This window comes from Aquarana catesbeiana, linkage group LG04, assembly GCF_042186555.1.
Source record: "Aquarana catesbeiana isolate 2022-GZ linkage group LG04, ASM4218655v1, whole genome shotgun sequence".
NCBI classification, from domain to species: Eukaryota; Metazoa; Chordata; class Amphibia; order Anura; family Ranidae; genus Aquarana; species Aquarana catesbeiana.
In genome coordinates this window covers 69,857,124-69,881,732 of record NC_133327.1, presented here as the reverse complement: position 1 = coordinate 69,881,732, position 24,609 = coordinate 69,857,124, and the positions used below count along the sequence as shown (strand labels likewise).

Genomic DNA, 24,609 nt, shown 5'->3' with positions numbered 1-24,609 from the left:
CTCTTTGCTTTGCCATCGAGGATTTGTTTGTGCCTTTGATTTGGCAGAGGTTCCATTTTACTTAAAGAGAAAATCTAAAGGATTATGTTTAAACCGCAGGTTGTCTTTGTTAGTAAACTTAGCATTTTATTTTCGCTCTCGTTTTCCTGTTCAGTTCTATTCAAATTCTTCTTTCTTTGACCCTGAGTGAAATTCAATCACTGTAAACTTGTGGTGCTGAGAGAAGTATCATCTTGAATGAGCAAATTCCTCTGCTTTGTCTCCATAGAGGAACATCTCCTAACGCTCTGAAACATTAACTGCTGTAAATTAACTTTCCGCAACCCTACCAGAAAAAGCTGGAAATAAGCTTGCAAGAAATAACAAGGGAGTTTTCCAATGGCTTTTTGCAAAGATCTGCAATGTAAGAAAAGCACCCATGGATAACACATCCAGAATCTGTGCAGCATCTGCTTTTAGTTCGCTGAACTCGCAGCATAAAGCAGCTAGGGAATTTTGCTGTTTGTGCATGCACCACTTTTTTGACCAGTATAACAATAGGACTTTTATCCATGTTGAAAATTGGGGATAGTTGTCTAGGGGTTCAGCCAACTTTTCCTGAAGAGTCCTTCAAATGTACATGACATAGATGACCAGACACATTAAAGTGATCTAGTGCTTTACTAATGCAGGACCAAGTTATTTTAAAGCTTACTTTAAAGTGTTACTAAACCAACAACAGTAAAATCAGTCTGTATATGCAGTAAAGCATGCTTGTTATACTCACTGTGGAACCTAAGGAGTTAATGCTCTGCATTGTGTGAAAAAGCTGCTTGATCTTGTATGCACAGATCCTGCCCTCCCTGCACTGACCCCCTGGACAAGTCCGGATAAGACAGAGCCATTGGAGTCAGGCTGCATATGCTCAGTTTGGTGTGTATTGCTAAAGAGGTTTTTTTTTTTTTTCTTGGGAGAGTGCATGTGATCAGCACAGGGCCAATCAGCACTGTACAGACATGTCCAGACAGAGGGTCAGGAGCCCTGCATCCTGATAGGTTGGCTCAGTGCAGTATGAAAACTCCTCCTACAAGCTTTAACAGGAACTGATAGAAATCACAAGATATCTATATACTGCTGAGGAAAAAAAGCTATTTAGCAGTTTATATTTTCTAAAATAATTACATTTCCATGTTCTGTGTACTGTGGGAGACCAGATAAAATGAATGCAGGGTCCTGGGTTTAGTAACACTTTAATATAGACCTCCACAGACACATACCAATTACTCATCTTCCTTTTGCTGCCCTACTACTCCATGGTAGAGGAGCAGAAAGTCCTTCGCAAGTTACAAGTCACTGGAGACATACAGTGTACACAGCACTATGACCTCCTGCGGGTGGGGGCGCTCCATTCATAGCATAGTTTAACAAATTATTATTTTAGCGCAAGTTATTATTTTAGTGCAGCCAATAAAATTATTAAACTTTCCTGTATGTTTCTAATGGCCAACATTTTACAAAAAATTATAGCTGCCTCCAGACAAGTTTACACTGCTGTTTACTTTTCAATCCACGTGTTATTTATTTTGTCATCATATTATGTGATATTACAGTTTTTAGACTAAAATAATCTTAGATTTGACCCAAGAGGGTCTTCCTGGTATCCTACCAGCCCCTCAATATTGTAATCTGTGCACCGAGAGGTGCTCCTGGTCTATTAGGATCCAAGAAATGCCCCTGCTTGCGAAGATTTCCTTTTGCTGTCTGTCACAGTGACAATGTTGTCACCACAGCAGGAAGTGAAAAAGGTCTTGAATGGGTTCACAGCGAGCAAAAAATATAAACTGTCAGAGGTTTTAGCTTATTACCAGAAAATCTCCCCAATGGGGTCATGGATATCAATAACAACTGGATGGAAATTCTAACCATTTTCCACTCTGACCAAAAAAAAAAAAAAAGGGTTTTCTTGGACTTATACTTTAAAATATCACTTTTTTACACACAGTTAGCAACTTGTATTAGATGTTTTTACTCTTCTGGTGCTCAGGCCATTGCAAAGAAGAATACAACACAAAAAAGATCTTAGACATAATGAAAACAGACTTTTAATGAGTTTGTGCCATGCAAAGTGTTAGAAAAAGAACAGACACATAATTGTATTCGTTTGTTGAAAGCTTTACCAGATTATAGAACTGCCAGACACAGAACATACTTACAAAGAATGAAGTTCGACTCTGTTGCTCACATTTAATTGGTCAGTACATATGTCACTCATCTCTCAGTAACCTAATACCCTAGAGTATAAAATGCCTGTTGTTGCAATACTTTCTGTCACACCGTATTTGTGCAGCAGTCTTAAAAGTGCACTTTTTTAAAAAAAAAATACACTTTTTTTAATTAAAAAAATAAAACAACAGTAAAGTTAGCCCAATTTTTTTTAATAGTGTGAAAGATAATGTTACGCCGAGTAAATTGATACCCAACATGTCACGCTTCAAAATTGCGTCCACTCTTTCTGGCGACAAACTTTTACCCTTAAAAATCTCCATATGCGAAGTTAAAAAATGTCTACAGGTTACCAGTTTTGTGTTACAGAGGAGGTCTAGGCGATACCTCACATGTGTGGTTCGAACACCGTTTTCATATGCGGGCGCTACTCACAGGCGCTACATTTTTTTTTCTTATTTATTTTAATATTATTTTTTTATTTTGACACTGTGCTTTTGAAAAAAAAAAAATTGGGTCACTTTTATTCCTATTACAAGGATTGTAAACATCCCTTGTAAAAGAAAAAAAGCATGACAGGACCTCTTAAATATGAGATCTGGGGTCAAAAAGACCTCAGATCTCATATTTACACTAAAATGCAATAAAAATAAATACATTCTATTAAAAATTTGAAAAAATGTTTTAAAAAGTTTCTCCTTTAAGAGCATTGGGCTGAAGTAACATTTGATGTCACTTTCACCCTCACTCCCGCTATGGAGCAAATGGAGTGAGGGCTCCCGCTATGGAGCAGATGTTTCCCTCACTCGGCATCCAGGCAGTGGGATGACAGGAGGCGATCGTCTCCGCCGCTCCCGGGGGTGGGCACCTCTCCTGCCACCGATAAAAGTGATCTTGCGGCAAATCAGCCACGGAGACCACTTTTATCTGAAAGAGAAACACACTCCGTTTCTGAAAATACCGGGGTTAAGGCAGCTAGCTGCTGCCATAACAACGGTATTTAGCATCAAAGTACCGACGTACGGTTACGTTGTTTTGCGTGAAGTGGTTAAAGTGTCACTAAACCCACATCATAAAAATATAAATAAATGGTGTATTACATGCTGTTCATACTCAGTCACTATAAGATTAGTTTTCTGTATTCTGCAAAATACCTGGTTAATCCTGCTGCTCTCTATCTCCCCCTTCTGTTCATGTCCCCTATTCAGCTAGGGATTTTGCAGCTGTGGTGGCAACTCTGCGCATGCTCAATTTTCAGTGAGTTTCTATGTTGAGCATTTCCTCCCTATCACATCTGAGCAGCCCATGTGACTATAGAGTCACACATGTGGTCATATACACAGTATTAATGACGGCCCACTCCCTCCCTCTTGCTCCATGCCCACTAATTAGCTAAACACAATGGGGCCGGATATTACATGTGGATTAAAGCGGTAATAAACCACGGTGTGTGTTTTTTTTTTTTATTCAACCTGCAAGGTAAAGCCATAAGTGGTAGTATGCATCACATACTAGCACATTATGTGAAACTTACTTGAAAACAAAGACCTTTAGCGCCACGCTGTCACCGCTGAAATGACTAACATCTTCACTCGGTCTTCCTTCTGGGTTCGTAGAGTCCGGCTGTGTGAGTGGCCGGAGCCGCGATGATGTCACTAGCACGCATGCGTGTGGGAGCCACCGCTTATGGCACAGGACTCTGAAGAAATGGCCTGGGTGTCCGTTCCTTCAGAGTGCATGCGCCGGTGACATCACTGGCTGAATGTACAGTAAGTATCTCCTAAACGGCGCATGTTTAGGAGATATTTACAGTACCCATAGATAAGCCTTATTATAGGCTCACCTATAGGTAAAAGTCAGAGATGGGAGTTTACTCCAACTTTAATGGAGGAATCCCTTCCCTGTTATTCTGAGCCACAGACTGAAGGTACCTGACACAGCCTGTGACTGGCAGAAATCCACCCACACTATATTATTTCCACAAAATAATAAAGATTTGATTTCAAATATATATTTATATAACAATTTAAAGCAGTTTATTGATATTATTTATTTTTACTCTGTATAGCAAAGGCTATTTTTAAATTTTGAACATGTGACCAGTGCAGAGGACTAGAAGCTCCTCCTGCTTATGTTTCTCTGCAGACGGGCTGGGAAAGAGCGGGGTCATGTGACAGACACTTTAAGGTTAATCTAAATCTGATTGCTTAAACCTCAAAGTTTTAACTTAAAGCTGGGTTTCACCCAAAAGTGGAGCTTCTGCTTTAAGGACTCCTGACCCCCTGACACGCCACATTTGGCATGAAATTTTTTTGGGGGTGGGGCGCAGGTAGTTTTGACAAGTTCCCAGCTCCCACTTCTGCTCAGGCCACCTAGGTGGCCCCTCCCTCCCTGCAATCTTCTGGGACACATCACAGGTCCCAGAAGATTGCCTGGCCATTCAGGACGTGCAGCGCAACTTTTAATAAACACAGAAATGGCTGGAATTCCGCTTTATTGTAGTTTCAAAATTTTTCTTCTGTGCAGTCACATTGGCTTCCAGTGGAAGGTAAAAGTGGCCATTTCAGCACATATTACACAAACATGGTGAACACAAATTTGTTTTAAGGCAGTTATTCATGATACACAGTGCTCTAATACACAGGGCCCATGCAGACAGCAATCTTTGATTTTATTTTTACTCTGGCCAAAAAAAGAAAAAGTTTCTTTAGACTGGCTTATAATATTTAAAGCGGAACAAAACTGTATCTGAGTACCAAAAACGTTATTTACGTGCAATCATTTTTATTAGGAGTAAAATGGACATATACATACATATGCCAAAAGGACAGGATGCATAATACAAACACAAAAATTGTATAGCAATACAGTATGCAGAGATCCACAATCATAGAACTCTGGAACATATGGAACGCACATATGGGGAGTACCCGACGCGTTTCGAGATAAACTCTTCCTCAGGGGTGTCTGATTGGAATCAGCAAACAAAAAGGTATGTCATATAGTATTGCTTGAGGGACATGTATTTGGGTACTGCATCCAATAAAAACAATTGAAAGGAGGGGGTGGAGGGGATAAAACACCACTGAACCTCAGTATATAGCTGGCTCCCAATCCACTTCCATCAGGCCTAGTGTGCCCAAACCCAGCGGGGCGACCAGGGGGGTATTCCCCAACAGAGGGCATCAGAGAGCAACTAGTTGAATGGAGTGATCCAAGGTGAGCTCCAATCTGGGTGGTGGCCGTTAGGGCCTGTGCAGGCAGGAGGCTGTAGGTCTGTAAGGAGGATCTAGCCAGACGAACAAGTGCAGTGTTCCTGTGTAGCGGAGTATAGTGCCCCGGCTCGGTGACACCCAGTCTCCAAAAATCTCTCTGGTGCCACAAGAGGGAAGGTGGATAGGAGAGTGCCGGCTATATGGGGGCATAAGATCTTTAGTACATCAGATCTTGTAGGGAGGGAGGATCTGATGAATGGGACCGTAAGGATTTAAAAAATTGAGAAATTTGAAAAAACTAAATTGCTCAGATTGGGGCATCTCAAGTTTAGTAACAAAAATGCTATTTATTTGATTTTTAATATTTAAAGCAAACTCACCCATCCATCCATGTCACCATGCTTTATTTTGTTGAGAAATCACTTTGAAAATCACTTTGAAAAACACCTCCCTTAGCATTTCTAGTCATGGCCATTTTGAGTCATGGCCATCTTGAGTCCTGTGGTTAGCTGGGGAAGCCCCTCCTCTCCTTCTCCAGAAGAAAGAAACACAATTGCCCATGAAGACTCCTGAGATGTATGACATCATTATGGCCTATAAGCAAATGAAGAAATGTAAATATAATATAACTTTCTAACTACCGGTATCTACTTAGACTAGCAGTATAGAGATTAAAAATAGTTAAAGTTTGTTTGAGAGAGTTTAGCTGTGGTTTCTTTCATACCATCTTACTTTTTTTGTGCTGTCCATCCCTTTTTCGCCTGTTATGTTTTTTTTTCTCATATCTTTGTTTTTAAGTGTGCTGTAGAGAGCACACATGTGGGAGCACTGATGTGTATACGGGCTTTAAAAGCAGTGATTTCTAACAGTCTCATATAACAAGTCTCCAGTCTATAACTGTCTTCTGAAGCATGTCCCAAGTCTATCCTATTGCATGTTTGTTGTCCCTTACCTTATTCTTTTCCATATCTGTAGTCTCTACATTACATTTATTGAATATTATGAGTGGCCATTTTGTAATGTCAAGGGACAGATTTGAGGCCCCCTATTAAGTAGGTTGACCATCACTGAATTAGGTTGTATTCAAAACCTCTTCCTAGTACCTCTCACCCATCAGTTTACATTCCCACTGCAAGACAAATTTAAATTCTCAGCTGGCATTAGTAATGCATTATAAAAGCAAAGTTTAGGAAATTTCAGCAGCAGACCTGAATAATGATTCATGGGCTTCTAAAGGAAAACATTCCTAAGCAAAAGGATGTTTTCAGTCGTTGCCTGAGGGTGTCCTTAATATGAATTCCTGCTCATAAATTGTTATTCTGGGTAGCTTTAGGATGTTTTAGGAGCCTTTTGCTGGTCTTCTGATTCTGAAGCCTGTCAATGAGGCCTATAACACAGGAAATTTACACCTAGAATTAGATGTCTGTAATAATTATTCTAGATGCTCCAGTCTGTTTTTACCTGGCAAGAGAACGTATTCCTCTTTCATTTCTGCAGAGCAGTTCATTTAAGATTAATGTAGAGAGAGACGTCTATAAGTGCTTGTTATACCATCCAAAATAGATGAAGGCTTGGGGAAATGTGACAGCTCATTGGGGTATTCTGGGAGTTACAGCTTCTTATAGATCATTATATACTTGGAGGAAAGTCAATAACTCTGGGGCTCTTCGGCTTCTGCTGTGTTTGCCGGATCCGTTGGGGCTTTTGCCTCAACCTTTGACACAAGTCATTTATTCTTTGCAAAGTCCTGCTCCCTATGTGCCATTCTCCATATTGACTGACTGCAGTTATAATCTGTTTCATAGCCTGGAGGTGTCCTTCCGGCAGTCATAACTGCAGACTCTTTCCAACACCCCTGTTTTTATTAGTACAAACTTATTACTAATAAACTCCAGAAGCTCCCTTTGCAATGTTGCTGAACTTTTTTTTCTTTTTACTGATAAGTCTCATTAGATTTCTGTAACTGTATTTATTTAGTGTGTTAATTCATAAAAGGTAGACCTATTCTGTAGTTCTTTACAGTCTGGACACCATAGTGGGTAAGTGGTATATGATATGGCTCTGCAGCTCTCCTGTCTCATGCTCAAGTGCCAAGGACATTATCTGCAAAATTTGCCAAGGAAAATAGTCCTACTTTTACAAAGTTACAAAGTTAGTCTGATTGATAAATGACAGGTCATCCAGTTCAACCAATAAAAGGGGGGGGGAAAATTACAGTCCTATACCCACAGTTGTTCCAGAGGAAAGCAAAAAAAAAACCCAGCAAGGCATGATCCAATTTGCTCCAGCAGGGGAAAAAAATCCTTCCTGATCCCCCAAGAGGCAATCAGATATAGTGCATTCTATACAATGTCAAATAATCAATTTGGAAAACTGAGTAGCAGGTATATAGGTTGATCTTGAGTGCCAGAGAGATATAGATAGCTGGCATGTTATCCAACCTGAAGGTATGGAACACATGATGTGAGCTTGTTGGGGGGGGGGGGGGCGTGCTCAGCTATGCCACTTTCTCTAAAATCTCATTTATATCCCTGAACAATGGCGTTTTTCCAAAAATCCACAAAATTATTTTTTACATGATGAAGGTAGGCACTTTATCGGCTTCTTTATTATGATAACTGTGCCATGGATTTCCAAATGTGGGTTATTGGTTTAATATTTATTGATGAATGGGATTTTTAAGTTGCATTTAATCTTTTTTAGTAGGTGTTAAAATTAGATATAAAGTGTTTTGAGGTTCTTCAATTCAGTATTGTACATAGCAGACTTAAAGGGGTTGATTTACTAAAACTGGAGAGTGCAAAACTAGTGCAGCTGTGCATAGAAACCAATCAACTTACGGGTTTCAGCCTCGGTTCACACTGCTGCGGGTTAAGAATTGTGCGAGTTCAGCTGAACTCACGCGCTTTAAAACCGGCAATGCAGTCTGACTTCAGGGGCGAGTTGACAGACATCTGTGTGGGTTCCTGCACAGATGTCTATTCAAATCGCCCCCAAAGTCACCAAAAGTAGTACAGGAACCACTTTTGGGTATCGGTGTGGTGCCACAAAGTCGGCGCGGCACCTATTCAGACAGTGCCTTTGCCGGCAATAGGCACCAATTTGGCATGCAATTAGACATGTCAAATCGCATGTCAAATCGGCCCAATGTGAACGAGAGCTCATTGTCAAAGCTTGATTGAACAAGCTGAAGTTAGAAGCCGATTGGCTACTATGCACAGCTGCACCAGATTCTGAGTGCTCCACTTTTAGTAAATCCTGAAAGTGTATATAAAGTCAAAACTTTTTTCTTTAGTCTTGGATAAAGTAGGGAATGATTAGGACACCTGTAAAGTTTTTTATAATTTTTTTTTTTTTGTCCCATCGAGGAAGATTTCCCTTCACTTCAAGTACCAGAAACACAGCTGGAAAAAAAGAGAAGATCTTTCAAAAGTAAAGGAATAGCCTTACTTTGACAGTTGTTTCCCCATGGGAAACTTGAAAATATGTATTTTGTATCACTCTCTGCACCAGAGCCACTAGTCAACAGTACGAGTGAAGGTGGAAAGCCCAGCAGGAACAAAGACAAAAATAAAAACCTGACAGCGGTTCCAACCCTTCCACATGCTATTTAAACCAAAATAAAAGTATTGACTTTACATACCCTTGAATATAAATAAAAACTTGCTAAGTAACAAAATGTAGCCATGCCTTCGTAAGTTCATTTCTGTCATGAAGTACGGTAAGAACTTTAGCCTTGGCAATGACCCTTGAGGGAATAAGAGAGTCATCACCTTGCCCTATGCCCCCATGACTGCTTCTTAATTGGTTGGCTGCTTTGGATACAGTGCAGGATGCAGAATCTGAAAATCAGCACAGCATTCCTTTTCCCATACAAAGCAGAATAACTTGGAAACTGAGAGTTGGGAAACGCTGCAGAGCTTGGTTGCTTTTTCATTGTTTGCCTAGGGACTCTCTTGCGTGCTCCCTTAGTGAAATGTGAATCGTGGCTTTCGCTGAGCCAAAGCGTCCTCCGATTTCACACAGGATTTGAGATGATTTTTCTTCCCCTGAATATAAATGAGGAAAATGTACACACCCCATAAGACAAAGTAGTGGCCTGCATGACAATAGCTGATGTTATTTCACAAGTGCTCCTAATCATCTTCTTGCTCCCCCGAGTACACTGACCCATTTTAGCTCGGAATAATTAGCCTTTCAGGCACTGCCGCCGTGTTTCCATTAAATATATATAAGCTTGCAGGGTGACATTTTCTTGCCCAGGCTTTGTAATAAGGCTCTGGGAGATTGCTGGTGCTTCTTTTTTTTCCTACTACAACACAAACGAAGGCATTCATTTATTTCTTGTAATTAACCCAGTGGTGGCTGGCTATCTATCTATCTATCTATCTATCTATCTATCTATCTATCTATCTATCTATCTATCTATCTATCTATCTATCTATCTTTCCATGGGTACCTATGTTAAATATGCCTCTGATTTACTTTCTTCCCTCCATACTTTCTTTCTTTCATATACATTCCTGCAGATGCTGAACATCCCTCTACCAATATGTCTACCACTTATCCTGAGCCAGCAGTAAAAGTGTGTGTGTATTAGTACTATGTATGTGTAGTAGTTTGGAGTAGTAACAACAATTTTAATGCAACCATGTGTAGTTATTTATGCCAATTTATATACCTGGAAACTTTGTAACTCTCAAGCCTGGAAATCTGTGGTTGGGGATTATGCCACTGCTGAAATTGGAGGGTGTCACACAAATATTAAACTTTGTAGGTGCATGGGTGATAATGACAGACCCGGATTTGATAAACCATAGTAAAATAGTGCTCAAGACAAACAGACCTGACTTGGTTCTGTATTTGCACAGTTGGTATCAAACCACCAAACTGTGATAATACTGTACATGGCCAAATGTGGTAATACACAATCAACACACTTGTAATTGTGGCCATACATGGGGAAAACACTGGCAATCTTGAGGGTAGGTGGGCAAGAAATGTGGGGAATATACTGGCAGTCATGACAATATGTGGACAACAGGCAGTTGTGGGAATATGTGGATGATAAAGAGGTTGTGGTGACATTATGCAGACAGTGAACAGACAACGACAGCAATATATAATCAACGAACGGCAACCATGATAGTGTCATAGCAGCATGATGGTGTCATAGCAGTAGCAATGGCAATACGTGAGCAACAAACTGGCTTTCTTTACAATACAGGGGAAACAAATGACAATGTGCAAAAAGGCAGTTTTGTGCAACAAACCTGCAATGGCGGCAATGTGTAGACAAAGGAAAGAGCACAGTCCATTCTTCCTCCCAATTCTACCTCTCTGGGGAATTGTCCAGTTTTATTCATCTAAGTCTTTGGGCTAATTCTACAAATTTCCAAAGTCTGCTTATTTATCCTGTGTACCATAGTGATTGTTTATTGTTGTGCAATAGTCTCTGAGTGTGATGTTCAAAAGCTGCAAACCTATGGCTAAAGCTCGTTTGGCTGTACTTCACCTGTGGATCACAGGAGTGCAGTTCGTTTTGCACTCCTGTGACCCCTTGTCAGCAGACACTGGGCTGAAGTCTGCTGTCTGCTGACATCACAAAGCTGGTCCAGACTTGGGCAAGATCATGACACTGGAGTCGGGATCCGCCCACATGTCTGGACCGGCACCCAGCTCAGCTTCTCAGCAAGCCGCTAAGAGCCTGAACTGGCCGCCCCCGCCCCCTCCACAGCCCAGTGCTCCAGTGAGTAAGGAGGAGGCAGAGCAGAGAGCGGTGACTGACAGTGACCAGCTCTCTGCTCGGGAAGCTGTGAGAACAGAGCGATCTGGGGTGTTAGATCACTCGTTTCTCAGTGTTAGAGCCGGCGGGGGACAGATGCAGCATTGGACCGGTAAGGTAAGTATAAATCTGCCAAAACGACAAACCCCATACTTCTTTTTTAAGTCTATTCCTATGGTACGTATAGACATTGGATGACAGTGTTTTTATCCAGCTAAAAAGTGCCTGGAATGGGTGAAAATCTAGTGTTCACAGGGCATTTTAGGTTTTCCATAGATCTAGCCATGGGTGGATGGATCTGGTGATTTGGTCGAGTACATTGTTCTGTTTTAAGGTTTCAATATATTGGGAGCTATAGAAGAAATTCTGCAATAGTAGTTAGTAGTATTTAGTAAAAATGCGTAGCAGCATTAGTTTATAGTGATGGTTTTCTGGCTAATTTTTCTCATATTTCACTCCCTCATCATTGATCTAATGCAAAAAATTAAAATAACATTGTTCTGATTTATTTGGTAAACATCAGATACAACGTAATCACAATGTTGTATTAATAAAACTTGTTACAGGAGTGTTTCTGGAGTGCAAAGGAAACCTATAGTAAGGAAATAGAGGCTTCCAAGTATATGGATTAGGAGTTTGACTTTACTGAAATGCTTGTCTCAGGTCAGTTCCTTAAGCCTCTTGCACACAGGACATAAAAAACTGTAACTGGACCTCTATGTTAGCCTATGTGGCCATGCACACCTAGGGGTTTGCAGGCGGATTTTGAAGAGGAACAATTACAGGAAGATAAAAAAAAAAAACACGATGCGTTCAGGAGAGAAGCATTTCGGCACGAGAAATGCAGAACATGCATGAACACACCTAAAAGCTAGATGAATTAATATTCTGGCAAACAGATTGCATTAATGCTGATACACACGAACACACATAAACGTGTGTGGCTTTTGTGGCATTTTTTAAGTTGTTTTTCTCTTGCCAGGAGGTGTTCAGAGGATCTGAGCAAATGCTTAGTGTGGATAAGGCCTAAAAGTACCAAACCAAAGGCAGCCAGGCATCTAGCATTTTCAGCATGAGCTCATCAATGGCGATCTCTTTAGTAAAGGACAACTTGGTAGATGCTCAAAATTATACATTAGTGCATGACATAGCTTTGTTAATAAACAATACAGTGTTAGTGACACAGCTTTGTTTATTATTATGGGCCACATGTCAGTGCAGAAATGTTGATCATATTGCTTTGCTGATCGATTTATGTAGTTATCGTGTCACTGATAATTTGGCAATTTCATGACTTGGTTTAGGTTAGGTTGGTTAGGTTCAGCATTAGGGCAAGTGTCGTCAGGCTTTGATGCAGCTTGCTTTTGGCATCAGTATGAGACGTCCTAATTTTGCGTTCCTCATTGATTCCAGGGCATTTTGCCAAAATGTTTCTGTTATCGCTCACTCCCATTTTCACTCATCCTTAGATTCCGATATTGTCAAGTCTACATTAAGTAGAGTACAGCAATTTTTTTCCAGACTTTTTTTTTTCTGGCCATTCTGGTGTCACTTGAAATGGTGGATAACGTGCCCAACGTGTTCTGATCATCTGTGTGTAACCTTAATAAAAGGACTGCAATTCCACTAGTAAAATCTTCTTTTACTCCCCACTTTCCCTTTAAATTAAATTTGTTCAAATTTTGCTTGTAGCTGATAGACTTCGCAAATTGTACAACTGAGATCTGCTGAAGATCATTAGCTCATGACCATCGCTGAGCATTTCCCTGTGAAAACGAGAAGGTTAAAATAAATTGACTATGATATGCATTTGATGGTTTCTATGACAAATTGGAGTTTTGACATTTAAATAATAGAAGAAAGTGAAAAAAGAATGAGCAGACCGTGGCTGAGGAAGTATCTAAAAGATCAAAGTGTAGCATTCCTGGTAACCTTAACTGCTTGCTATGCAAATAGCACTTTTGAACAGGTATCCTGCTGATGGACCATACACAATCATGAAGATGGGATGCTGTCTGACAGGTAGGTCTTTCTTCAAGTTGGTACTTTGGTACGTATTATCTGGGAAGAATAATATAAAATAATCAAATCCTTCTCCTTATAACCTCTAAATATTTAAAAGATAAATATGCCTGATTTCTGCAACATTGAGGTTTTTATGCTGTTGACAACCCTGACTGTAGGCCCACTCTTTTTGTTCATATTGTTTAGTAACTGAAGGAAGTTTGAACCTTGCATGTCATGGAATATACAACATCCACTGAGTGTGCAGAGAGCGCTTATTCACCAAAATTAAAAATGTTTGTCAGGTTCAAGTTTTCCTTCCATATCTACAAAAATATTACCAAAAAGTTTTTTCTTATTACTCTGCAAGCTCTCACAGACCTTTTTCTGGAAAATGTAAAATACCTCTTGCTTCTAGGATTGAGAAACTCGATGGTTTGATGGCACCATGCTGTTTGGTTTCCTAATCTGTAAATAATAATAACAAATCGGTATCAGTTGGGTAAATTATTGCATTTTGAGAGCTTCAAAATATGTATTTGAAAGGAGGCAATTCTGTTGCTTTTGTATTGTTCTCAAACAACATGGCAAAAGCTAGAATTCCCCTTTAAGCCGTTAAAAAGCAGGGTCTATACTTTGGTGATTACTGTCTCCTGTTTATCTCATTTAGTTGTGTGGGCTGTTTGTTCCCAGAAATTAATTACACAAACTGTAATTGATTTGTTTATGAATAATTGTTTCTATTAAATATAATTGCCTGCATTGATGTACGCTGAATATTAACTTTCTTGCAAATGCACAGAAGCCAAGATGCATTGTTCCCACAGGTCTTAAATCCTTTCGACTCACAAAACTATTCATACTGTGTTTCATAATGTAATGTTTACCTGGTGAGTCTGAAACGCGGTTAGTACAGTTTGCAAGTGGGCCAGTAGTTTCAAATATTGCCACAATTATTTTCTCTTACCTTCTGTTGTTATTAACAATAGCGTATTTACACAATGGTACAACGTTTTTATATCCTGCTGGTATGTATTGTTATACCCTTTTTATTACAATGATGTTGCGTTTACTTGCCAAATTAATTTTATTCCCTTTTGTTATTTTTTTTTTATTATGACATTATATTTGTGCATGTTGCCTTCGGGTTGTAACCTCAAAACCTAACCACTCTTACTCTAAATGGTAAAAACAAATGATGGTAATAATATATATATTACACAAGTGACATAGAAGATCAATGGGTTTAGTAAAGGCATTGCCTGTATTTGGGGAGCAGTGATGTCATCCTTGTGAATTATAAGTGATGAGATCAGACCTGCACATTATACAATATGTTTGGAAAAAGATCACATATAAATATACAGTATATTACATCACATGACTTATTTTGAAGGTGTTCCACAATGCAACTGAGACAGTAAACTCACACAAGGGTCAACCCCTACAAGCTCTAAACTGTAACTTGTGTAATATAAGGTTTAATGTATCCCCTTCGTACTGTGACATAATCAAGACCTACTAGGTCGCAGAGGAGTTCCATGATCTGTATAAAGACACTTGGTCTGCAGATCTGTGCTTTTGTGTATCCATAGAACACCTCAGTGATCCGATACATCTTTTTATTTTACAGTATGGTGTGCATTATTCCAATTAGATTAATCTATATGGTGCATTGGGGGCATTAGCAGCACTGGTGCAGAGGACTAAGCTCAGACAAAGTACTTTAAAGCTTTAATACAAGGATAAAGAACTTTATTTTCAATCAATTGCAGGAATGAAACGGTGCATGCAGGGAACACGGAATACTGTTTTTTTTTACTATGTTAAGACTCGCCTGTGTAAGACTCGAGAAAAAGAAAACAGAAGTACAAGATCGTATAATAAATTTAAGTCATAAGTTTTCTTTGAAATTATTGTAACCCCCCAACGTGTCAAGAGGTCATTGGAGCCTAAATGCCCAGACCGAATTTAGTCCCTCCGAAACCCATACAAAAAATGGAATGTGCGGGTGTCACTGATGTAGGAAGGCACAGACAACAATAAAAAATATTCTTTCCCACTCTGCTAAAAATGTGTTTTTGTCAGTGTTCACTTTGGTGAGATTTTCAAAAACTTTCTGTCCTCACTGGAGGTAAGGAGAAATCTCCCCCTGATGGAGCACAATCATCAATAAAAATCGAATAGACTCCACAAGTCTCAGATGTATATCCAGATATAGCTGTAGTACACCAGTGCATCCTACTCTTGTTTCTGGGTATTTTGGTGATCTGGGAACCCCATAATCTCTTTTGCATACCTATTTGTAATTCCTTTCGTTGTGAGGTTTCTATGTGGTTTTTACACATCCATTTTTGATGTTCCTCATTGGTGCAACTTGGTGTAATTTTGGCCCCATGGATTTTGATGGAATTTCCTGGCTATAACAGCAGGGTTCATTCCCTAGACAGACAAGAGATATTGCTTGTCATTGGCCAAGTGTAAGAAAAAAAATGCAGATGGACAAGTGTAAAGGTAAACTCAAATGTTCCCATAGACACCATTCAAATTCAAACCTACTTGGTAATACAACAAACCGTGAGAGGACACTGCACAGCACGCTCTTCAAGAAGCAGACTCAGCCCACATGTGAGGTTCTCTCTGAAATCTCACTGAAGTCGGTTAAACACACTCTCTGACTTTACCATACTTACAATGGATTCTGAATTGCTTTAGCATATCACCAATCAGTTTTTCCTGTTCCCTTTGATTGCCCTTTTTCTGGCAAATGCACTGCATGACACAGAATGGAGCTAAACTAGGTACTATTTTTTATGGGGAATCTTGGGATATAAAAAAGATTGCACAAATGTCTGATGCCATTCATTACAGTGTTTTTTTACTTTGTGCCAGTATTGCTGATGCCCCCAAATGCTCTCACATCATCTTCAGTTCAATAAAACAAAAAAAAAGAGAAAACAAAAAAAGGAGAAAAAACTAATTCTTAATTGGAACCCTGGCAATGTCTGTCTTTTCTGTTCTGCAGAAATGTTGAAGGAGCTGAACCAGCAGCGTAGAGCGAAAGAGTTTACAGACCTGAAAATTATTGTTGAAGGCAAAGAGTTTGAAGTCCATCAAAATATTCTAGCTTCCTGCAGCTTGTATTTCAAGGACCTGATTAAAAGGTTTGCCTCCCTTCCAGCTGTGATCTGGTCTGTTCTTTTGTAGGGCGCATATGTGTGGCTTTTTATTATTTCATTTTATTTTATTTTTCTTTTCTTCCCATTTCTTGCAGGTCTGTGAAGACTGAATCTCCTTGTCACAGAGCCAGTAGCCATTCTTTCCCGTTTTCTTGAATGTACTCTCAAATCGAACCCTCAGAGACGTGTAATGCATATGGGACTACTGTGTTTGTATTGTTTTCTGGTGTCCTGGTTTAGCCTCTCTACTACCCATACACAGGCTTTTTGGTGTAGTTTTATTGAAGTGTGCCTGCTGACTTTATAGGATGGAGGCAGCCATATATTAATCACTTTTCAGCTTATGAGCTAGTGATAGTGCCTTCAGGAACATGCTTAAGATCTGGTTAGGGAATTGACCATAGCTTTGCAAATATGGTCCACTCTGCAAATTATATTTTTAGCATGTTTTCTGAGTGTGGAAATAAAATATCAAAAAGAACAAAATGGCCACCAAATTTATCATATAAATTATGAAGTGTATGTTGTCTCCTATGAACCAGTCAGTGTCTGCCCCTACATAATCAAATATGCCCTAGAAACAAGAAAAAGAAGATCTAATTGGTTGAAAGGAGGGAATTAGAAACTGTCCCTATTCAGACATTTCATACATGGGGCCTGTTATGGCTAGGTCATCTATAGGCATAATTTGTCAGCCCAGGAGATGCCTGGCACACACCCAGCTAATAATAATTTGGCTTAAATAAAGGCCAAGGCCACTTAATTGCAAATAAAAATTTAGCCTCGGTTGCAGCATTAATGACTAGGCTACATCCTCTTGATTATTCATTTTCCTCAAAGAATGATTGCCTCCACTGTGTACAGGGCTGCAGATACACTGAGAATACAACGCAAGCCTGAAATGACAACATTCATGAGAGAGATGTGTCTCTGTCAGTATCAAACCAATAAATATAGCGCAATATCAGCATTAACTATCAGAGATTAAAAAGCCCATGGTAACATATGTTTCCATCTACTGTGGTATTTCATAGGTTCTCAGCTAATTGACTTTGTAGCCAGTTTATAAGATAATTCAACTGTCAGTAATTTAGAGCTAAGCTTAGCACAGTCATGACATATCCTCTTAATTGTTTTTAGCTGAAATACAGTTTGCATCAGAAATCAATTGCACGTTCCCTTAATTAAATGTAATATCTGCCTAAATGGAACAGTTTGACAGTAAGATCAGTTTTTGCAGTAAGATTTCTTCACTATGTCGCTATATTTAGCTTTTATTCTCTTAAATCCATGAATACTAGGGTGTATAATATCTTCCTTTTTTTTTTCTTTTTTAAATTTTTTTTCACATTTTCCGGGAACTTTTTTTTATCAGGGAAAATTTCAAAATATGGTTAAAAAATATAGTTAAAAAAAAAAACACAGTTTTACATTTTAAGTTATGTGTTTTACCAGGACTGTGGATTTTCCATACCCTGGTAACTTTTTTTTTTTTAAAGCTGTGTGGTGTGATGCCCAATCACACACATATGCATTTCAGTTTTGGTCGTAGTACCATTTGTTTTCAATGGTAGCCCAATGCGCTAAGGCAACCCACCTTTCAGGGCACTTCAGCTCATTGTAACACACTACCTTGCATTGCAAAAAAGTGCATGTTTATTTTCTGGTCTGTTTTGGTTTGTTGGCTGGCCATTCAAATGAACAGGCTGCCATAATGCAATGCACATTAATGAATAGTGCATTTGAATGGAAAAGTTTGACTGGGCCGTTTGTCTTTTCAGTCTTTTTATGCTCAGACAGGCTGACTGGTATATTGAATATTCAAAGTATAAACAGAAAAGTCAGTGTTACTACCCATACAACATATAGATAGCAGACCTCCCAGGTGCTCGATCCACAGTCATTGGCTGAGTAGAGTAATGTAGGAAAGATGATCCGCACTCTGGTTGTTGCTCTTAAAAAATCTTAATTTTATTGAAAAGCCATATTGCAGAAATGCAGACAAAAACAGTTGATGCCTTTCAGCCTATAAGGCCTTAGTCATAACCACTACTTATGACTAAGACCTTATAGGCTGAAACGCATCAACTGTTTTTATCTGCGTTTGTGCACTATAGCTTTTCAATAAAATGAAGATTTTTTTTTAATAGCAACAATCGGAGTGCAGATCATCTTTCCTACATATTGAATATTCAACAAGAATTCTGTGTTGTGCATGGAAGATATTAAGCCTGATTTACTAAAGGATATGTCCCTACAGTGACGCATTGATCAAGTGAACAAACAAATCGCATGCTTACAAAATTTATTATACACCTGCCATGCATGCAGACACCCCTGCACAGGCTACATTGTTTATATGTTGAATTTACTAACAGGTGTGCTTTGGTTTGAAATATATGCTCCAGCATACAAATGTACAACTGAGCCACAGTGTGCCTAAAATAAAAATTAGATTTTTGCCTAATATTTTTGGATCTATCTAATCTATGTTAAGTTTTTTTAATGCGCATACCATGTAGGATAAAATCATTCTCAAGTGCTTACGGCTGTCATCAATACATCACCACTGTAAAAAGAAAAAAAAAAACACGAATTTGTAAGTAGCCTCAATGCACCCTACATAAAGAGGCATGCACCTAAGCAAATCATGGTGCGTATGTGTAGTTCAAGCACTAGAATGCATATGCTGGTGCTTGGAATAGAGATTTCAGTGATAAATATCCATTTGTACACTGGCTTTTTCCTATGACAGCATAGCCTACATGTTTTTTTTGACACGCTGTCAAGCTTGGCGCGTGCACGTTTTATTTTCTTAGTGAGCCACTCACATTAGGTTTTTTTATTATTTAATTAATTTTGTTAGAAAATTGTTGAGGTGCATAGAGTAACTTTTTGTTGCCAAGGCAAGGCACAAAAGAAGCATTATTTAAATCTACAACGTATATTGCAAGCTAGCATTGTTGAGTAGGCCTTGGACATCAGTGTATGATTTGCAAACTATGTTCGGGGGTATGAACGCTATGGAGGTGATTTACTATAGGCAAATAGACTGTGCAGGTGCAGTTGCTCCAAAGCATGGTAAATGATGCGAAGCCTCACTTTGCTAAGAATACCCAATCACACTCAAGGAAAATAAGAAAACAGCATTTTTGTTTGCACGTGATTGGATGATGGAAGTTAGAAGAGCTTATCCTCACTTACTAAGCTCTGGAGCAACGGGGCTTGCAAAGTGTACAGCCTGTTTTCTTTTATTAAATGTGTGGGCATGATGCAAGTGTATCATAACCATCTATCCCTTCTGTGGTTTTTTGCTTTAGTAAATCAGGCCCATTGTCCCCTCTAACACATGATTCACTTATATTCAGTTTTGGTAAGTTACTGAAACTTTTACATATCTCTGTCATATGTATTATTACCATTTTTATACAAAACACCATGTGTTAGATTTAAATTTCTGTTAAAGGTGACTTTTTCATGTGAAAAATATGGGGGCTTCAATTGCTGGGGTTTTTGAAAATGATAGTTTCCTGGTTTTGTCTGGTTTGCCTAGTTTTCTCTTAACGTGCTCAAAAGAGAGGTAAGCAATGGCATCCCCTATACTTTCTTGCAAAGTAGTCACTTTAAATAAATAAGGTTTTGGCACAATAGCCACAGAGTAGCAAACCCAATCAGGAAACTGTTCTTTGGGTAGCACCTATTTCTACTAACGTCCATTAAATTAATCTTCGTGCATTCTTTGCTTTGCAGCCTGAGCCCCGAGCAGAGTCCCAGAGCAGGAGTGTGCTAGCTGTTGGAGACGTCAATTTCCTTTTTTTTTTGCTTGCTATGAGAATTACTGAATTTTACCAGAAATTCTGTCAAAACTAACACTGTGGCAGTAACATTTTTCTTTCAGGGCGTTGATGGGACCGGTCCTATCTTGTTACTCGTTTTTGTTTTCTTTGTTGCTGCCAAGAGCTTGTGTTTTATCCTGTAATGTACCATGATGACTTGCTTGCTGTGTTGATTGTTTAGCAATAACGCACGCCTTTGGCCCAGGGGTGCTGAATTAGACCTACCATCATAAAGCCTAAGACTTTAAAGTTGAACTCCAGGCAGATCATAAATCAAAATAATCACATAAAAAAAAATTACATGTATTATAAGGGCAGCTAATTTATGCACATGAACCTGTCGTAAGAACGGCCTTTTGTAGTCCTTTGTACAGTAGCACTTCTGGGGAGAGGGAGGCCAGTACTCTGAGCTAATACAGAGGTGAATGAATCAGCCTACTGATGTTCTTTCAAGTCCATTTACAGACTGGGGCATGAAGGTTACTAAGTTTCATTGCCTAACTAGAGTAGAATAAGTGGGGGTAGGTACCTTGCTTTGGTATCTGGCTGGGGTGTGTAAATCTGAGGACTGGGTGAATATAAATAGAAATACTTTGCCAGCTATTGTATATGTATTTCAATGGTGTATTTATCTATTTACTTGGAGTTCAGCTTTAAGTGCTCTTTGAAACAGCACTTGTACTGCACCCTAGCATCTCAGTGTTCATCTAGTAATACTAAGGCCCTCTCATCACTTGCTACTATGTCCCTGAGGAGACTTCTTACAGGCTGAATCTGTGTTATTTTCATAGAGAACCTAGCAGCAGTAGACACCTAAGGTGCAATCAGATTGAGATTTTTTGCCACTTCTACACACAGCTTCTCACTTGCCTTCAGATAGAAAAGGCCCAGGTCTTCATGCAATGCAGATACAACTCTCATTAATAATTCACTACAAGTAAAAGCTTAATTGAGATGCCTAGTTTTTCTCTGTTGTTTGTTTTATTAGGAATGTCAGCTGTAAAACACTCCACCTCTTTCCCAGAATAAAATATACCCAGGCAAGAGCTATCACACTAATTGGCATGTGGCTGTTAGGAGCCAGGCAGGGGCCTCTGGTGCATGGTGGAACATATTTGACAAAAGTGTGTTGTTAAGAGCAGAGTATGACTGTTGTATACCAGTAAACTGGCTGTTTACACTACTAGAACAGCCTTTCACAACCATTTTACCCAAAAGGAACCCATATTAATTTTCTGGTCTCTGTGAATACCTGCTGAATCAATATTATTGGGGGCCAGTGAGAAAAATGCCCCTTACATTGGTGACAAGTGGAAAGAATCTTCCCCTTTACAGGGGTGGTTGAAATGCCACCCTTTCAGAGCGCTAAAAAAGATCAATAATGTCATGCATCTGGCTCTGCTAAGTGACACTGGCCCATGAATTATTCAGGCACCATCAGATTGGTTAATCATCCACAGCTCAAGGAACCCCTTGTGGCCTCTGGAGGAATCCTAGGGTCCCACGGAATCCTGGTTGGGAATGATGGTTCTAGAAGATAACTACTTAAAAATTTTTCAAAGGAAATTGTAGAAGTAGTTATATAGCTGTAATACATAGCCAGTGTTGTTGCCCTCATAAGATGTTATGGTGGTTCAAAATGGATTCAAATCATGCTGTTGGGCTAGACTTTGGCACATTAATACAATTGGAGAGATAGGAAAACCAAAGCAGCTTGGACCCTGGAAACTGGAGAATTATCCACTTTGGGAAAAAACACACAGTTTTGCACTTTTGGAATCCAAGTCTAGTTCTTTAGATGTTCCTTATTTTGTGTATTAATACCTTGAGTAATTTAACAAATCATTACTCTATGGGCCTTGATCTGGTTTCTTAAGGAAGAACCTTCTTTGCTGTCAGTGAGCCAGGTTCATCACAGTGTATTATAGGAAATCAAAAGAAAGAATAATTGTTTGCTACATGCAACAGTGTTTTCTTTAGATTTCTTGAGAGGCTTTTTGTGTTCTTATAGAATTTTATATGTATGTGATAGATCTGTTGTAATAGGAATTCAAAGCTTAGTGCAGTGTTTTGTGTTTTTTCTGGTTTATTTTCATTAGATACCGTATAGGCATTTACCTCATTGTCTGGCCATTATCACTTAACACAAGTAAAGAGGCTACTTGCTTCTCTGATAATATGGTTGAAACCCTCTAGTCTGTTTTAAGGAAAGTCTTCTACTCTTATGTGTTTAGGCTTTTGAAATTCAATTTATTTTATCACTTAGCATGAAAAATCCATCAAAGTTTTTATTTTCCTTTCTTCCCAGTTATGCAAAATGAGTAGGATTTATTGATGCAGCTATCTAGGCAGCTTGCTTACAGTAGCTATATCATGCTTTAAGCTGGTCATATACATGGCAATTTAATGCAGAAATTCCAAAGCAAACAAACACATAAAATGGTGGTTTTGATTGTCTACATGGAAATGAGAAATTGCCCTAATAGAAACCTGGTAAAAAAAATATCAGATTGCTTTTGATAAAATTTTTTAACCCCTTCCTGCCGAGCCTACGCAGATGTGCGTACTCGGCTTCCGGGGGTTATACTTGGAAGATGCCTGCAGATGCAGGCATCATCTCAGTACTGTTTTTTTGGAGCCGGCGATTGGCTTTCCAGATATAACAACCGATGTGGCTAAAAGCTGCTCCGGGCTGTTATCCCGGAGGAGCGGGAGGGGACGTCCCCCCTCCCGCCGCCTCCCGCCACTCTTACCGGGCCTCCCGATTCATCGGGAGGCCCGATCACCAATCCGCCGCCTCCGGCGGCTAGTGACAGTCTGGAACGAAGCCGCAAGTGGCTTCGTTCCAGCCTCCTAATTGTAAACGCGAAAGTGACTGCATGACTTCACTTCCCGTTTACTCGGCTGCCAATGGCGCCGGTTTAAAAAAAATATACAGTATTCATAATCACCGAAAATGGCGATCTGAATACTTTGAAGTGCAGAGGAGGGATCGGGGGTCTTTTAGACCCCCGATCCCTCCATAAAGAGTAAATGTCAACACCTATTACTGTTACAAGGGATGTGTACATTCCTTGTGACAGCAATAAAAGTGATCAAGATTTTTTTTTAAACAATATTTATAAATATAAAAATAAATAAGAAAAAAATACATTTTTTAAAGCGCCCCCGTGAGCTCCCGCAGCAAACAAACCGCATACGGAAGTCACGCCCGCATATGTAAACGGTGTTCAAATCATACATGTGAGGTATCGCTGCTGCGAGAGCAATAATTCTAGCAACTCTAACCTGGTAACCGTAAAAAAAAAATTCAAAGCGTTGCCTATGGAGATTTTTAGGTACCGTAGTTTGTCGCCATTCCACAAGTGCGTGCAATTATAAAGCGTGACATGTTTGGTATCTATTTACTTGGCGTAACATCATCTTTCACATTATACAAAAAAATTGGGCTAACTTTACTGTTTTTTTTTTTTAATTCATGAAAGGGTCCCTTTTCCCAAAAAGTTGCGTTTAAAACACTGCTGCACAAATACCGTGTGATATAAAATATTGCAACAATCACCATTTTATTCTCTAGATTCTCTGCTAAAAAATATATATATATAATGTTTGGGGGCTCTAAGTAATTTTCTAGCAAAACTTGTAAACACCTAATGTCAAAAATAGGCTTAGTCATGAAAGGGTTAAAACTTCTCTGCATTTTCAATTCTATCATTTAACAATCTGTATTGAAGCTGTCAATTTTACAATCTTTCAAATTCTGATGGTCAAGCAAACTCAAAGGTGGTAAATTACTTAGTTTCTGGCGATGCCTTTAGATCATATTTGTGATTCTGGGTAGATCAAAAGTGGTTATAATTGACTGAAAATCAACACATGTCCTTAGGGTGACCACAGTACCCAAAGGCTGAAAATAATATTTCAGAGGTGGTCAGATGTGCTTTCAGGCACTGCTCTTAGATGTATGGTGCACGAATATGACAGTTTGGCCATTGTAAGCTAAGAGACGGGGGAAAACAATGTACTGGCATTTGCTGGTGCAGTTGATGCAGCTGTAGTGATTAGGGCAGGATTTATTAACTGTTTGATCAGTTGTTGCTCTCAAGCCTTGTCGTGTGCCAGTTCCATCATTCATTGAAAAAGGCTAAGTTGGCCATCTGAAAACGTATGTATATAGATGAGAAGGGATAGAAAGACACAGGAATGTTGCTAGGATTATGAAAGACCTGGAGCACCTTTGGGCACACTGAAAGTGAATTGTGGACATGACTAAAGAGCCAACTTGCTGTGTATAGTGCACATGTTTGCCACAGTCCTTGTTCACACAAATGTCTTTTTTGTTTTACTGTGCACTAAGTGGGAGTCTTACAGACACACATAAACATAAG

The 24,609-nt window shown here is 39.2% G+C and overlaps 1 protein-coding gene across 1 annotated transcript in view; it reads left to right on the top strand.

Annotated features, from left to right (window-relative positions):
* The window catches only part of KLHL29 (kelch like family member 29), a 1,311,461-nt gene that overhangs the window by 1,009,953 nt on the left and 276,899 nt on the right, over positions 1 to 24,609 (top strand). The window contains exon 8 of the mRNA XM_073625329.1: positions 16,232 to 16,370. Within this exon, the coding sequence (XP_073481430.1) occupies positions 16,232 to 16,370 (139 nt within the window). The remainder of the gene's footprint in view (positions 1 to 16,231; positions 16,371 to 24,609) is intronic.